Source organism: Thamnophis sirtalis, unplaced genomic scaffold (assembly GCF_051295495.1).
Source record: "Thamnophis sirtalis isolate CommonGarterSnake01/CBP01778 unplaced genomic scaffold, rThaSir2_p1.2 scaffold_4, whole genome shotgun sequence".
NCBI classification, from domain to species: Eukaryota; Metazoa; Chordata; class Lepidosauria; order Squamata; family Natricidae; genus Thamnophis; species Thamnophis sirtalis.
The window spans coordinates 8,786,907-8,804,545 of record NW_028261384.1 but is presented as its reverse complement, the minus strand read 5'-3'; the positions used below and the strand labels follow the sequence as shown (position 1 = coordinate 8,804,545).

Below are 17,639 nucleotides of genomic sequence, written 5' to 3'. Positions count from 1 at the left end.
GCAAATCCCCCTCCACTTCGCAGGACTTCCTTCCGGGCAGGACCGCCCTGCGTTACTTGATTTGGACAGCGGCTGGCCTCCGATTAGGGGCACGTGTGCGCGCAACCACACGTGTAGGCACCACAGAGAGGCCAGCGATCGTACAGCTCTTCATCGCGGCTCACCCTTCCAGGGGCGAAGGCGGGCTGCCACCCGCCAAACTCTCGGACGCCAAGGCGCGGGCACGGGCGCGCTACCTACCGTTCGCCTCTCCTCCGGGGCTAGTCCTATCCTCGCGGGCACCCTGACGGGCAGCTACCCGCCCCAGTCATTTGCCGAGCATCGTCCCCCTGGTCCCGCCTCCCTTGCTCTGGCCCCCACTTTTGCACTGAACATCCGGGCTCCTGCCTCTCCTCCAAACACCACACCTCATCCTCCGTTCCATCCACCCCCCCTCCCCTCGAACGGGGGGGGGGTCAGGGGCGGGCTCGAAGGCGCGCGGGGCGGGCTCGTGAGCGCGCCTGCCTGCTTTTGCCTGCCTGTTCATGGCAACTGCAGCCACAGTCTCGCCTCCCGCTCGTAGCGGTAGGCACGCTGCTCGCCCGTTTCCCGAGCGGCCGAGCCGGCGAGCGATGCCCGAAAGCGAGGCTGCCTATCGCGCTCCGTCTGTCCCCTGCAGCAGCAGCAGCAGCGCCTTCGCCACCTCTTCTCTCGGCCCGAACGGCATAGGCGGCGGCGGCGGCGGTGTTGAAGGAAGAGGAGGAGGACGTGACCGAAGCCGCAGGAGCGACTCACGCTCCGTTTTGATAACGATGTTGGCAGCCGCCGTTGCCTGAGTGCTGCCTGCTCTGGAGAGCCTCTGGACTCCCCGAGGCAAAGTTTGTTCTGCTGGCTGTCGCCGCCCCTTGCTCTGGACTTAGACGCGCGCGAGCGAGGGAGATTTAATTTAATTGGGGGAGGGGACGGGCAATTCTGGTGTGGGGGTTACGCCGCGCCTTCTCCTCCGCCTCCTCGGCTTTTCCTCTGCCCACCCTCCTCCTCCTACCGCCGCGGCTGCTGAATAAGAAGACCCAGAAGGAGAGGAACGCTTTGGGGACGGGGCGGTTGGCGGAGAGCTTGCCTGGCCTCTCTGCCACCAGGACCCATCAGATCCGGAGAAGCAGATCCTCTTCTGATCGACGCACCTCTGTGAATTGGAGCGGCAGCCTTGCGCCGGTAGCCGACCGGGCAGCCTGCGATCCACCTGTCTTGAGGATTTAGAGCCGCCCCGACGTATCTTCTTGGCTCTCCTGTTGCGGGACTTTGATTGCTTTATCCGAGAGCCGGGAAGGATTTCAATCCTCCCCTTTCATTGTTGCTGAGAAGGACGGGGCCAGCTTTTTGAAGTCTGCCTTCCCTCCCTCCAGTCGCCCGTTCGTTTCCCCCGCCGACCCTTCCTCGCACCAGCAGGCAAGAAACAGAAGGAAGAGACGGAGAGAGAGAAAAGAGACAATGAAGATTTCGTGGCTAACTTTCGCCTTCCTTTGGGGAAGCATTTGCACACGTAAGTATCGGGAAAAGTTTGCGAAGGGCACCCCTCCTCCTTTGTTAAAAAAGAAAAAGGGTGTGCGTGAGCTGGGCCTTATAATAATCCTATTATTCACAATAATAATAGTAATAATAATAATAATAGTGATTCCCAGCAGCATCAAACCCGATGTGCAAACACCCAAATCGGGGAAATACCCCGAGTGTTAAACGGGGTGAGATTTGGTTAACTGGAGAGGGGGAAAGGAACAAAAACAAGCGCACTTTGGCGCTGCGGGAGCCACTGGGGGCAACCGCGGCTTCTCCCTTCTGCTTCCCCTCTCGTGGCCGCGTGCTTTGATCGCGAATTGAAACACGGGAGGGTGTTTCCAGCGGTGTCCCGTTGGAAAAGACCCGAAAGGCCGGTGCGCTTCTAGGAGCGCAAGGCTGCTTCCCGCGAGGGCATGTGCTGGGGGGGGGGGGGGAGAGAGAAACAAAGCTGAGCCGGAGAAGAGGGGGATAGCGCAGCTCTGCTTTCCCCTTCGCCTCGCGTGCTCCGGCTTTTCGCCCCGGCGAAAGATAATCTCATTTTCCCTCCAGCACAGGCGCAGGGCGCGCGAGGCCTCGGGGCTTTGCTCCCGGCTCTCGCCAGGCGATGCTTCGCTTGGAAAGGGGTGGGGGGGTGGGAGAATGCAGGACCTTGCAAACAAGAGCCCTCTCCTCTCGTTTTCCTCCTCTTACAAGTTCCCTGGGGATTCCTTTATGCGCGCGGTTCCTCCATCTGTCCCCCCCCCTCCCCTTGCACCCTCTTTTCAAGATAACGCCTGGTGTTGGAACGGCTATCCGAAATCCTGCGGGCGTTGAGGAGCACCGCCGGCTCCTACCCAGCGCCGTAGGACGATTTTGCGTGATTTGAAAAGCGTTCTTTCCAGCCAGATCTGGGCGATCTCCTCCGCGTTTATTGGCGGCAACTACCCGGTGGCTGAACAGACCAGAGCGCTCTTTTCAAACCAGTTTGCAAACGCTGCTGGCCGGCGCTGGAGAAGGAGGGCGGCCGACTCTTTTCTCCTCCCTGGGGGAATCTTTCAACTTTCGCCCGAGTCGGGCCGGGTTTCTCGGAGGGTGGAGAAAAAAAGCACGTTAGCGGAGAAGTTGCAAATGTAAACAAGCGGATGAGGGTGTCGCCCGCCCGGGGTTTGGCAAGGCCCTGCTTCCGAAGCAACTTCTCCCGAAGGAATTTTATTCCGTGCTACTTTGCAGGCAGCTTCCCCCCCTTTTTTCCCCCAAAAACAAAGCTCGACTGTGGGGGGATCGGGAAGGTTTAGTGGTGGTGGGTCGGGCGGTGCAGATTGGCTTACATTCACGCCTGCACGCCTGGACCGTGTCTGGCTTTTCACTATTTTGGTATTTTCCCCCCCATTAGGAGGAGACGATCCCGATGGCTAAAGAAAGGAGCGTGGGGAGGGGAGGTGCGCGTGCGTGGGGAGCGCGGAGCAAAGGGATGTTTTTCAGCCCCGGGCTGCAACTTTTGCTGCCAGACCCTTTTCTCTTGTTATGGAAATGTTGCCTTATTGTCCCACCGCACTGATCCCGCTGCAAATCTGCTTTTCTCTTCCCGCCCCAGCCTTCAGGAGGAGGAGGTGATGATGACGGTGGGGCGGGAGGCGGCGTGTTGCGCCTTCCTTTCTTTTGCACGGCAAACCTTCCACCAGCGCCGGGAGGCGAGCATTGGCGCGTAATGGGGGGGGGGGAGAGCAGGCGGAGGGTCTCACTACCTCAGCTTTTGTTATGCGTTCTTCCTCCCTCCATCCTTGTTTGGATGACTTTAGGAGGGGTCCGTGAAAGGGGGAGAAATATCACCCTTCGGTGGGGGGGGCGTTGGAGTAACGTCCAGCGCGGCGGCGATAGTGTGGTGGCCGCCGCCGGCTTGGCCGAAAAACGCGGCGCGCGCAACACGCCGATCTCGTGGCCGCGGGATAACAACAACAGGGAGCGCTGACGTCACTGGACGGCGCGGGAGGGGAGGGGGCCGTGGGGCTTTGGACCCTGGAAAGCATCGGCCGAGCGTTTGCGAGGCTGCCCCCTTATCCCGTAGGGAGCCTCCCCAAGGCTTACCAGGGATAGGAAAGGGTCCCTTCTACTTGGCGAGGGCGCCCTGAGCTCGCCCGGTGGTTGCTTCGGTTCTGGGCATAAGTTGTCCCACGCTACCCTTTGCCCAGCCCGTTTGCTGCGCGAGCATCTTTCCGCAAGCTGCAAGATGCTGTTCAGTTGGTCTGCTGGGTTTCTCTCCTACGCCCCCCCGCCCCCGCCCAATTACGGGGTACCATCCGCTACTCCTCTCTTTTAGGAAAGGGCCTCGGGGTGATCCTTCCATTGCCTTTCTCAGAGTCTCCCCCCCACAAAGCATTCCGGGAGGAGGGAACCCCCGTCCTCCATAGCTCTTCTGTGCCACGCTAGATAGATGTTGGTGCCCCCCCCTCCAAATCTCCCTTTAACCGTTTCCTCCCTCGCTTTATGTCCGCGGCTCCTGCAGATTCGTTTTCAAGCGGCCTCGAAATCCTGGCAGGGGTTAAAGCCGGCGAAGTGGCTGCTTCGCTGGGTTTTCTTTGTTCAGGGTGCCCATTATACATTCACTGTCACTGCCTCCTCGCCGGTCGGTGCTGTAAACAAAGCTCGCTCCATTTTCCTTTTCTCTCTGTACCCCCACCCCCCGTTTTAATGCAGCTCCAATGTGCAAAAAAAAAGGGGGGGGGACAGCGTTTTGCAGTGTGTGCTACTGGTCCAAATATCCAGGCGTTGCTTGAATTGAGCTGCTGGGGTCTTTCGGAGAAATTCTGCTGGCGTGGAAAGCCCATTGGTTCTATCTAGAGATTTCTGGAAAGACCCAGGATAGGTTGGAGCAACAATATTAGATGTGTGTCTGTGTGCTTGCGGTATCAAAATTCTGCATGCCTGCAGTCACCAACTGCTCCCCGTTTTGGAAACATGATTTATATGATGGGGCTATTTTTAGGTCATCTCTCTCCTGTGTGATTTTTGTTTTAAAAAGATTTTTTGTTTATCCGCTGCGCTTGCTTGCTTACTTGAGCAGGAAAAAAAAAAACCCTGCTTATTTGTCCTTCCTACCGCTCTCTAAAACAAAACTGTGTGTTTTTATGCTGGAACCGTGCTTATATTTACACCCATGCTGGAATGCAATTAAAAGTTGCCTTTAGAAATAACTCGTGGCACCCACCTTGCTTGTGAGGCTTTCGCTGGCTTTCTAAAAATGTAATTCTGAAAATTTAAATAAGGATGGGAATAGGGAGGCTGTCCCTAGGGACAGGTAAACAGTTAACCCCCAACTGCCTTTTAAAAGGTAGTTCTAACAAAGCTTAAATTCCTATAGCTGCCTAGAAATGGGAAGCTGTAACTGAAGCGTTGAAGCCTTGTGTTTGTGTATGCATGATGTCTATGTGCATGCCTGTGTATCGCATGTGGATAGCCGGTGATACTAATAACCTGAATAAGTAACTAGCAGGCTGTCAGAGTTGTTTTTCTCTTTTAAATGCCAAGGTGAACCATCAAGCCCCTTCCCAAAAGAGAGGAGCAGCCCGATGGCATCCTGTAAAGAGAGCAAAATATGGTTGGGTACTTTGCTTATCTATTTGAGTATTACACACACACTTGGTGATGGCCACCATGGTTTTGTTTGCCAATTAATCCCGTAACTCACCTCTTCAGAAACGGTTGCTGTGAACAGAAATCTGCCTTGTAGGAACAGCAGTTCCTGGTAGAAAACAACAAAAGTTCATCTTGCTTTCTTAAAAAGCGATCAATTGTGTATCCCAAACACTTTTCCAGAGCCTTTCTTCATTTATCCTCTTCTGCCGGAGACCAGTTTCATTAGCTTGCTAATTAAACTCAACAAACTGCTGTGCCAAAGTTAATGGTGCCAGGGCTTTAAAAACACAAAACTCTTGAACTATTGTGCAAGACCCTATTAACAAAAATCTATGGTTAGATATAGATTATGCCACCTTAAATATCAGGACTCTTCCACGATTGTGGTACTTACTTTAAAGGAAATTTATGCCCAATGAATAGTCCTCCTAAACCTGTTTACTAAAGAGTAATCCATCACTGAATTATAAGCCAGGAAAACACAAACCAGTGCGATGGCTGAAGTTTAGGACAGAGATCTTGGCAACTTTTAAGACTTGTGGACTACAACTCCCAGAATTCCCCAGCAAACCAATCTGCGAGTTGGAAGTCCACAAGTTTCAAAGTTGTTAAAGTTTGACGTTCCTTGCTTAGAACTGTCTCTCTCTCAGTTTTTGATTTAGAGGTTTATCGCTCTGTATAAGTTACAGCCATTCTCTTAACAACGGCTTAAAGTTAAAAGGGCACTGAAAAAAAATGATGATTTATGACCAGTCCTCGCACTTACGATCATCACAGTATTGCCATGATGACGTGATCGAAATCCAGGTGCTTGGCAACCAAGCTGTTATTGGTTGCAGATCCTGGATTCATGTAAGTCCCCGTTTACGACCTTCGCAGCCAGCTTCTGACAAGCAAGGTCAGTGGGGGAAGTTATTCAGTTAATAACTCTGTGATTCACTTAAGAACCGCAGTGATTCACATAACAGTCATGACACAGAAGGTCAAAAAATCGGACACGGCTTATTTAATGGCCAGCGGAAATCCAGGTCCCAATTATTTATGAAATCAAGGACTACCTGTAATTCTGAAGCAGCTGGAATGACGGGCATGGTGTTGAACTACAGAGGCTCCTCCTCCTTCCATCAGCTGTCACAGCTGTTTGGGTGTCCCTGAACAAAATGAACAGTTCTAAAAGAACTGGAAAAATTAAACTGAAGGACAGGTTTCAGATTGCACTGATAAACAGAACCTCCATGGAAAGATAACATTCATTTTACGTAGGTTGCTGGTTTTGACCCTCTTGCAAACAAATAGAAGGCTCTCTCTAGCGGATCTTGAGGTTTTTGTATTTCAAGTTATCTTTTAATATCTAGCCATGGTCAATCATGGTTTGCACAACAGGGGAAATTAATTGGGGAGAAGCTGATTGTAGACCCACAAGTGTGGATCACCAAACAAAGTGGGAATCAATGGAATTAAAACGGGTTTTGCCTTCAGCTAGTGCAAGGCACAGTTTTTAGGAGAATGTTCATCGTTAAATCTATTGTAAATCCTCACTCTGGCTTCCTTATGCTCTTTAGTGGCGGGAAGGTGTGGGAAATTGTATGGTATTGCATGTCCCTTTCGAATTTTCCCTTAAAGTCCTTCTACAGGTAGTCTTTGATTTACGACTTGTCGTTTTATGATCCTCCACTCACCTATAGAACACCCCTGGCTGTCCCATGACCGGATTTTGGGTGAGTCAGTTTTGTGACCAGTTGTGGTTTCTCAATGTTTCTGTAAAACAACAACAACAACTCCTCATTTAAACAATTGGTTTTGCTTAACAACGTGAATGCTCGCTTAACAGTTGCTGCCTTTCCTCAACAACCCTTAACAACTGCTACAAAAGAGGCTGCAAAATTTACTTCCAGTCCTATGGATGCCTGGACTTATAACTTATAATGAGTTAAGGCTGGATTTCCAGCCCCAATTATTACAGTTATAAGACGAGGACTACCTGCATTTTTTTTTTTACATAAACCAGGAATACAGCTTGATCCTTCAGTGTTTTTTAAAGTTCTCAAACATATACAAGCACAAGGGAGGCTATGATCATATGACCCAAGAATCTGTTGTTTGGAGCTAATCACAAGTGTTACTGAGAAAAAGTAACTTTCATAATCCAGTGATTTCATTATAGTTTATTTCAAAACAAGCCACGTCTTGTTTCATGAACTGGCATGGTCTTAAAAACCATTAGAAAAATGGCAACATGATCTTAGTATTGCATTTAAAAATGCCCATTGTGTTTATCTGTTGATTGGGCAAGGAATGCTTCTACATTAACGTCTTCATAATTACAGAATAAATACTCAAGTGCAACAAGTTACGACAGCTGCAACTTGTTGGAAAAAGATAAAATCTGTATTTAATGACAAGGAAGTGATGACTGTCAATAAACAAATTAGTTCTGGAGAAATCTGATTTATTGACAGTCAAAATATAACGTGGAATCTCAACCTGAACTTAGAAAATTGCAAGCTGACTTAGCAGCTTGCAAACTGCCCTACTAGTTTCATCCCATTAGGGCTGGGCAAGGAACTGGAATTGAAGAAGCAAATATGGAGCATGCGTTTCACCTTAATGAAATTTCTCTTCCCCCACCCCCAGAGGCAATTGAACTTAGGAGAGGACACGGCTGCTTTAAGAGGCACCGAACAGTTATGAGATGCTCCAGCCCACATTGCAATATGAATCACTTATTCTCCTTCAAAATTGGATCCGTTGTTATCCTATTGTTATCATGAAAGTAAAATTTACCTGTGTTTATCCTTAGGCACCTACGCACTGCTCTTCTGTACTGATGCATTCAGGTTTTTAGTAACTCCCTTTTCCTGTTCCTTCCCCAACGTTGCAAATAAAGTATAAGGGGGTTATTTATTCAAAGCATTGATAGGGCCACCCACATTATAGTTCTTTGTGGCTTGAAGCCAGAACAATAAAACACACAGAGGTAATCCCCGACTTATGACCATAACTGAGCCCAAAATTTCCATTACTAAGCAAGACAGTTGTTAACTGAGTTTTGCCCCCATTTTGCAACCTTTCTTGCCACAGTCGTTAAGTGAATCATTACAGTGGTTAAGTCAGTAACCAGGCTGTTAAGTAAATCTGACTTCTCCATTGACTTTCCTTGGTAGAAGTTTGCAAAAGGGATCACGTGATGCCTGGACACTGCAACCGACGTAAGTACATGCCAGTTGCCAAGCATCTGAATTTCGATCACGTGACCACAGAGATGCTGCAGTGATGAGCCTAAGCATGGAAAACAGCCGTAAGCTACTTTTTACAGTGCCACTTTAACTTCAAATGGTCACTAAGCGAATGGTTGAAGGTCGAGGATTACCAGTATGCTATTTCAGACAACCCTAACATATATGTATAATTGGCATATTTCAAACTATTCCCAAGTATCAATTCAAGAGGCTCCTCCTTTTTTATGGAGGGGGGAGGATTGCAAACACATGTAGTGCGTTTCTAAAAGGAAATGCTACTAGCAGACCCCATAATAACATCCAGATTTGTTATGAACTGTAATCCTGTAATAACTGCTGCTACAAGAGCTAAATTCTCAGTGTGGTTGAAATCGTGGTCCATTTAGCATACAATTTATGAATGAATTCCAATCTATATCAATTAGTGGAAGCACCTTATAAGTCAAACCAAAACAGATGTATTTTGATTGTATTCATGTGGGGTTGTGTGTGTGTGTGTGTGTGTTTTTTAAAAAAAAATATTTGTAGAACTTGCACATATGGTCCTCGACTTACAACCTTTCATTCTGTGACCATTTAAAGTTACAAAGGCACTCAGAAAAGTGACTTACGGATGTTTTTCACACTTAACAATTGTTGCAGCATCCCCATAGTCAGGAAGATTCAGGGCCTTGGCAACTGGCATGTGTTTATGACAGGGATCATGCGATCATCATTTTTAATCTTCCCAGAGAATGTGACAATCTGGAAAGCACGATCCTAACTCATCTGGAAAGATGCTAAGTCCTGGGGTGAAAATTAACTAGTAGATATTTTGAACTGGAAATGTTGTGGCTGGTTTCCATGCATGTTTATGTAGTCCTTGACTTATGACTATAATCAAGCCCACAATTACAGTCATAAGCTATAATAATCATTATTCAAGTCACTGTGTAGCATGTTTCATTTTACAACCTTTTTGGCAGAAGAAGTCATTAAGTAAATGCCAAGGTTGCATAGTGAACTCAAAGAATCGTTGGGATATTGGGGTGGGGGTTTTTTGTGTTTTTTTTTTTGCTAGAAACATGATATAAACACTGGTTTTTGGCAAACCATGAATTGTGGTCACTTGAGTGTGGGATGTTGCAAATGGCTGTAAATGTGAGCCAGTTGCCAAATACTGAACAAGCAGTCCTGTGACCACAGGGGGGCCCCTGTCCATCAGAACTTCAAACTGGGTTGTTAATCCCTTTTTGGGTCTGTCGTAACAGACAGTTGCTAAGTGAATGTTCATAAATTAAGGACAACATGTATGTTGCCTGCTTCAAGCAGGGACAAACATTATTAATGCCATTTTTAAATATATAGTTCCAAGATAATGATGAAAGAAGGAAAGAATGATGGTTTCTTTCTTTCTTTTTTCTTTTTTGGTATTTTTCTGCAAAGTAATGTTTATTCAGTGCCTGCCTTGACAGCAATTGCACACCCTCCCACTGAGGGCGAAAATTGATTTGGTGGCCAGGAATAACATATGAAGCGCCTACATTTGGATACTTCCATGCTGATATTATGGGCCCTAAATAAATAAATGTCCAAAGCTTTTTCTAGCTTTGTTCTCCCAAATTCTTGTTCTCCCAAATTCTTTTAACTAGGAGAACTCAAAGATTTTCTCTAGGCTTAAAAGTTCTCTGTATTACACTGAATTCTGAAACATTTTTTTTTAATATATTGGCTGTATTGAATTCAGGTTATTATTAGGTGTTCTTTCTGTCATTTTTAAATAGAAATCTAATTTAATTTGTCTAGGTTTTTAATTGTTCATCAGCACTCTGAGTGATAGATATGGAGTTAAAGGATGAGATATATCCATACCTAATGCTAAGGCAGGATTTTCAATCGTGGTTTGTAGAACAAGCACGAATGGGTTGGGTTGAATGTATTGCCTAGCACAATAAATAAGCAGCTATATATTCCATTTAAAGAAATACGTGAATCCACTTTGAATGCTACTGTAGTGACCACTTGATATCACACATGCTAATTATGATCAATTAATCCTTAATTATTCTAAAACCTGGCAGCGTTCAGATCACATCATAAGCTTAATGGGAATATTCACTTTCTGGTTTGCACCATGCTCTGAATGTGAAGCTAATTGGTAAGGACTCAAAACAGCCAAATAAGAAAACCCACCAGAACTAGTAACTACATTGAGCTGGTGATGCAGATTCTGTTAATTCTGACCTAGTTAAATTGTGTGGTGAAGAAGTATTAAATCTCCTAAGATTTAATAAGATTCTTTCAGGCAAGGTTATGAAACAAGGCTCTGATTGGGTTTCCAGCTTCTCTCTCTCTTCCCCCTCAGTTCTGTTAATGATATTTTTATGACGAATCCTCGGACAGCGGAGAATTCATAATGTCAAGACCCTTCTTAAATAAAGAAATCAAATACTGTTTTATTAAAATTGCAAAGCCGCTTCGAGGATGCTGCCCTTTCTGAATTTCTTCAAATTACATTCTCAAAGCATTTGCTCAGTCTGCTGGTTTTATTCCCCCCCCCTTTTTTTCCTTGTTTCTGTTCCTCCGTTTTTTTGAAAGGGGGGGGGGGAAACACTTTAAAGATAAGTTGCAAAGATGGTTCAGGGAAACAATTTGGTTTCTTGCCAAATGTTTTTTTTTTAAATAGCTCTTTTGGGGCTGTACCTGCAAATGTTTGCCGTTTTCATATATGTAGAGATTGAAAAATCAACTCTTCTAGGGATTTTTTTAAAAAAACCAGGTTTTATCAAGTTGCAGTTAACTGTTGACACCAGAAAATGTTTCCCTTTAGCAAAATTTCAACACGGAGTTGTGTTATCTTTCATTCAGCAGATGTGTATGTGTGGTGGTGGGGGAAGAGGACCCCTCTCCTTTCCTGGCTTTTGGGATAATTTGTGGTGTCTTTCTCCTAAACATCAGTTTTTGCGGCCAAGACAACACATGTTTTCCAATCAGTGTGCCAGTTTTTTTTGATCATTTGCACATCTGTTTGGCACATTTCAGCAACTGAAACTTACCCACAAATTACAGCATGTGGTGGTAATGTCTACAGTCTCCCACAAAAGTTCATATATTTTTTTGAAGGGGGGGGGACATTTTCTTCTACGGCTAAAATAGAGTCATAACCGAAATCAAAGTCAGATGAGTTAAGGTGATGCCTGCTTGATTGATGGCTATGATTCTGCTTAGCTTCCTCCCTTTTTTCCTCTATCTCTTTTTCTTCTTCTCCTCGTGGAATTCCGTCCCTTCCTTAATTCTAATTCTGTTCCTGACTGCTTAGTTTAAGCAAGTTACTAGCCCCTATGCTCCCAGAGTGGCCCACTTTGTGGGAGAAGCCGATGTTACATTTGCAGAATGAATCCATGTGTATGTGGGTACAGTTTCGTTTGGGGTAAATTTTTGGGTTTTTAAGCAGAAGCATGTCCCTTCGGGGAGGAGGGGGGCATCTATTTTCTAAATCACCATGGCAAGAAACAATCCTTTTTAGTAACCATAGTGAGGAGAGAGAAGACAGCAGCAAAAGTAGGATTTAAGTGCCTTACGCAACCTTAGAAGTGCAGGTTCTGCATCCTTTGCCCTCTCTGAGCAGATAAATGCAAGTTGTTTTTTTTACTTAACGACCACAATTGAGTCCAAAATTTGTTGCTAAACAAAACAAAGCAAATTTTGCTCCATTTTACAGCCTTTCTCGACATGTACTTGTTAGAGATTTACTGCGGTTGTTAAGTGAATCTGGCTTCCCCGTTGATTTTTGCTTGTCAGAAGTTTGCAGAAGGGGGTGGGGTAGGTGAACACGTGATCCTGCAGTGGCGCTGCAAATGCGATCCAGTTGCCAAGCATCCGGATTTCGATCATGTGACCAGAATTCCACAATAGTCGTAAGTACAAAGACTAGTTCTAAGTCGCTTTTATCCAATGCTGTTGTAACTTTGAATGGTCACTAAACAGATTGTTGCAAGTTCGGGGATTATCTGTAAAGGGGAGGCACCATCGTCCTAGCACAACGTTTCTCAACCTTGGCAACCTTAAGATGTTTTCAAATTCCAGAAGTTTCCAAAACAGCCATTAATTGAGTGTCTGCCAATATGAAAAAACAACCACCAGGAAATTCAGAAGCAACCAGGGAGGCTATTAGCGTGACATCATTTGTGGTCCCATTTAAGCCGGCATTAAAGGGGTTAATATATATCCCACAACACCAAAGAGTCCAAAGCCATTCTGTGGAAAGTGATCTCAATAAGCAAACAGGCGTCACGAGACGGGCCATATTTCAAATACTTTTATTTATTTCAGTATAATCCTCGTCTCTCACGGTCACCTCTAATGAATGAAAGTCATTTCTGCCATGCACAAAGGAGCTGAGAACCGGCCAGATTGCCTTCGTTAATGTCCACGGTGGGCCCCCTTGCGCATGTGAGGAATTGGCATTGATTGGGGCTGGGTAAATGGGCGCCACGCTCCCGCTACCCCGGGTTTCATGCCATCTGAGTCTTCCGCAGACCATTGTTGGGTGGGGAAAACGTGTTTTCAGAAATTTAGGAAGAGAGTGTGGTTAGCCCTTGAAAGCTAAGTAGGGTCAGTTATTAAGGACACTTGGATGGGAGGCCACTAAGAAATCCAGGGGCTACAGATTACGAAGGAAAACCGGAATATTCTAGTAAATAACAGTGGCAAATCCGTACAGGTACTCCTTGACTTAACAGTCACACATTCAGTGGTTGTTTGAAGTTAACAACTGCACTGAAAAAAGTGACATCATCATTTTTTACACATCCCCAGCGTCACATGACCAAAATTCAGTCGCAACCAAGGATGGGATTCTAAATTGTTAGCAACCTGGTTCTCTGCCAGGTTGCTGGGTGGGCGTGGTCTACTTGGCCTCCTGCACCATCGCGGGGGGAGGGAGCATGTGTTTACACCCTGTCCAGGCTCTGGAGGCTTTTCCCGAGCCTCCAGGAGGGTGTAAATGGCCTCCCACGGGCTCCAGAAACAGGCCCATTTTCAGAAGGCTGAATATTTGTCCTCCCAGGCTCTCTGTATGGCCCCTGCACTTACTTGGCATCCCAAATAGGCCGTGTGGAGACTCCTGGGAGTGGTGGGGGGGCAAGGTGGGAGGGGCAAGCAGGTTCTTCCAACTATCGGTTCGCCCAAACCGGTGCGAACCGCCTGGATCCCACCACTGGACACAATTCTGCCCTTTTTCTCCACAACAACCAATCCTGTTGTGGGGAAAGAGATTGAGCTGAGAGAGGGATTGGCCCAAGGTCGACCCGCTGGCTTTCATGCCTAAGGCTAGACTAGAACTCACTATCTCCTGGTGGTTGGTCCAGAGTAAGTGTATTGAAGCTGGAGATGGCAAATCTAATTGGGTGTTGCTCAGGGGTGTGTCCTGTGCTTAAAGCTTTTCTCCTTTCTAGTCTTCCTAAATTAAGGATTGTCTTCCTGTTGGGTAAGTACATTAACATACTGGCTTTCTGCATTTCCATAGATTGTCTTCTACATTCCTACAGGTAGTGCTCACTTAACAGACACAATTGGAGCCAGGGACTCTCACTAGGTTGTGCAGTAATTAAGCAAAACATCACGTGCCACTTTCTCCATTGGCTCTGCTGGTCTGAAGCTGCCCGCGAAGCACTCAATTGGGGAACATGTGAGCATGGAATACTGTTGTCGTTATAAATGCATGCTGATTGCCCAGTGCCCCCAAATCCATCACTGTTAATGCTGTGATGGCCATTCGTTTCATGGACCACTCATCAAGTTTAACTTTTTTTCCCCAGGGCTGTTGTAACTTCGAATGGCCACTAAACAGGGCAGCCATTAAGTGAGGACTACTTGCATTGATAGTTGGGTCATCACAATGACATTTATGACAAACCATCAAGGCATAGCACTGAATTTATGACCAGAGTCTAAAATCAACCCCAGCATTTGAGAGCCATGAAGTGCAAATTTAGCATTTCTCTTGAACATTAGGTTGCATTTTTAAATTTACTTTCAGTGTCAAATGCCAGATGCTCAACAGTTTTATCCACCTTCAGATGTATGTGCATGACTTAAAATACGGTATGGAGGAAAAAAATAATCAGGTTGAGTGACAAACCTCCATTGACAATGAGGCCAGACAATTTGCCAGTCTTAACTTTTAACGAAGTCAAAAGCAATCCGAATAATATTTATTTAGTGATAAATACCTTTTGGGGGAGGGGGGGTGTCTGATGGAATATAACTGATAGGGGAAACATGAAAAGGTCTACAGCCCTTGTGTCAATCAGTTCATAATTGGTTATGCTCAAGGCCAGGTCATCAGTGATTAATTTTCTCCTGCACCTAAACTTACCCATTGCATATTTGACCATCTACTACCCTTTCTGGTTTATTTGCTTGCAGATTGTTCCCAGAATGTAAAACTCTTCAAACGTAGTGTTTGACAAACAAGCTAGCTGAAAATAGCTCTCCTAGATATGAAAGCTGGTTCAAAACTCGGGAGGATTCGTAGAGTCACTTTACAGTTATTGTTGATAGAATTTCAGAGTTCCAACTTTGGGATGTGAATGACTTTCTGTTGAGCTAACAGCTGCACTCTTGCCTGTTGAGATCTACAGCTTGCTTTCCCGGCTCTTAATAATTAAACAGAAGTGTTGTTTTACAGCAACTTGTGTGGAAGATTGCAGTCCGTTTTTTAAAAAAAATCTAGATGCTAGAAGCTTTGAAAATCATGTTTTTGAAAGGCAGAACAATTAATTTAGGGCTGTAACTTGGTTCACACTTTACCCAGGATTAAATCCTGCTGAATTTTAAGCGGTTTTACTTTCAGCTAAACAGATACACAAGACAGCACTCTTCGTTAACTTCATTTAAGAGTAAGGGTAGGTCCTTTGGAAACCCAAACTGCTTGGATTTGTCTGATTTAATTCTATTTTTTTCCTTCCCTCTCTCCCTCCCTCCCCAACTTTCCTGTAGGGTTTCCAGATTTCTTATGATTACTGTTTAAATTGCAGCCCTAAGTAAACTTAATTGAAAAGTAAATCACGCTGCCCTTGGCACCTTTATTCAAACATTGTGATAAGCCAAGCTAAGCAAACCACTTTGTGGTTTCCCGAGATAATGTGAATCTTGGCAGGAGATTGTATTTTCGAGCAGAGGCTACAGGGCCTAACTTCTTTTTAAAGAGAAAAGTAGGGTGAAAATATTTGGGATAAATGTTTGAAAAATCTACATCATGTTCCAATTTAAGGGTAGTAAAAGCAAACTCAAACATATGCCACCAGCAGGACAAGAAGCATAACATGGGCAGAGTTAATGGCATTCAAATAAATCCTATTTGAAACAGGCAGCTGTTTTCAAAGTTTTGCGGGGAAAAAACACTGCAGCTGAAGATCCTGTTTGGGAGAACTTGAAAAGATAAGGATCACAAATGATCACGTTTTACTACCTTCTGGGCTAATTGAAGGGGAATTATTTTAGCATTTATCTTAAAGGCACATCATGGGCAATGGTGGCCAATTCCAGGTAGTCCTCTACTTACAACCATAATTGAAGCTGGAGCCATAGTTGTAAGTCGAGGCATTATCTGACTGGACCTGAGTTTCAATATTTTTTTGTGCTAGGCATTAAGTGACCACTGTGATTGTTATGCTAGTGCAGCAGTTAAGCAAACACCATAGTCCATTTCCCCCCAATCTATTTTCCCCAGCCGGTGGTCTTTTGTCAGAGACAGGGAGTAAATGTCATAGGATTGCTGGATGCTGCAGGCAGCCATAAAGGTTGCTAGTTGCAAGGTGACTAAAATACACGTGGCTGATGCAACTTTGGACAGTTGTTAAATGACTGGTCATAAATTGAGGACTATGTATCAAAGTGAAACATTGCATAATGGTATAGAAACAGAAACCTAGAACTTTTTAATTGGAGGAAGAATCACAACAGTAACCAATGCAGAATTGATGCTATGCAGAGCATGACACTAAATTAATGCACCCCTAAATTTGGCCTGCAAAAACCTCGTATGAGATTTTATCAGCATAAGGCACCTGGCCAGGAAACAGGAAGTGGTGAATTCTAGTCCTGTCTTAGCCATGAAAACCAGTTGGGTGATTTGGGGCCAATCAGCAGGAGGTTGTGAGTTCTAGTTCCGCCTTATACATGAAACCAGCTAGGAGACAGTAGGCCAATCACTAGAGACTGGGAGTTCTAGTCTCGCCTTAGACATGAAAGCTGGCTGAGTGACTCTGAGCCAGTCAATCTCTCTTACCCCAACTCACCTCGCAGGGTTGTTGTTTAAGGAAAATAGGGGGAAGCAACAGAGTATATTTGCCACTCTATTTATAAAAGTAATAGAGGAAGGATAAAAAAAAGTTTTATGAAGAGGTCTGAAATGCCGAAGGATGCTCTTGACACGTGGCCCTCCACGTATGGATGAGCCACAATTCCCAGCAGCCACAAACATTACAGTAATGATGAATGCTGGGATCTGTAGTTCAGTATCCTCCAGAAAAAAATGTCTTGGAGGCACCATGAGGTAGTTAGCCGTGAAAGTTTTGTTATGGGTGTAAAAATGTAAAAATGACTTACGACTGGGTTTTTCCACATTTAAAGCCTCCATGGTCATGTGAACAAAGCTAGGATGCTTGGAAACCGACACATATTTATGTTGGTTGCAAAGTACTTTTTGCAATCTTCCGACATGCATAGTCAATGGGGAAACCAGATTCACTTAATAAGCATGTTGCCAACTTAATAACTGCAGTGATTCACTTAACAGCTGGGGCAAGAAAGGTTATAAATTGGAGCAAAATTCAGTTCGCCATGGCTTTGCCTTAGCTATGGAAACCTTGGGCTCAAGTTCTGCCCGTAAGTCGGGGACAACCTGTAAGGCCTTATTTCACTCCTTGATACTCCTAATTCCCTGCTTCCCAGCACAGGCCCCTGGTCGTTGTCCATCTTGGTGTTTAATCTCTTGCCATACCCCTTCAAAGCTTGATGTTCTCTTGCAAGATGCTCTTTTGATGTTCTCTTGCAAGATGCTCTTTTGCCTCTCTCTGCATCATAGCTGGTCTTGAGTAAACAAACTCCCTTATTTTTCCCATATCTTTCAAGGGTAGAAAGACGGGTGAATTTATTCGCTTCCCAATGGCTTATCTCGGGCACATTCTTACTATGCTTCTCAGGCTCCCAACCCAGTTGTAGGAATTAAAAGAAATAGAAGACACATTTATTTTCCCAAACACACAT

General features: G+C 45.5%; 1 protein-coding gene across 5 annotated transcripts in view; it reads left to right on the top strand.

Moving 5' to 3' along the window:
• The first annotated feature begins 519 nt into the window (after positions 1 to 519).
• ACVR2B (activin A receptor type 2B) overlaps positions 520 to 17,639 on the top strand; it is an 80,594-nt gene continuing 63,474 nt past the window's right edge. For 3 of the 5 annotated variants that reach the window (XM_087712446.1, XM_087712445.1, XM_087712444.1), the window contains exon 1: positions 521 to 1,522. In XM_087712446.1, the coding sequence (XP_087568572.1) occupies positions 1,471 to 1,522 (52 nt within the window). In that variant the 5' untranslated portion in view covers positions 521 to 1,470. Of the gene's footprint in view, positions 1,523 to 17,639 lie in introns of all 5 variants that reach the window. The other 2 variants (XM_087712443.1, XM_014076018.2) reach the window with 2 other exon arrangements.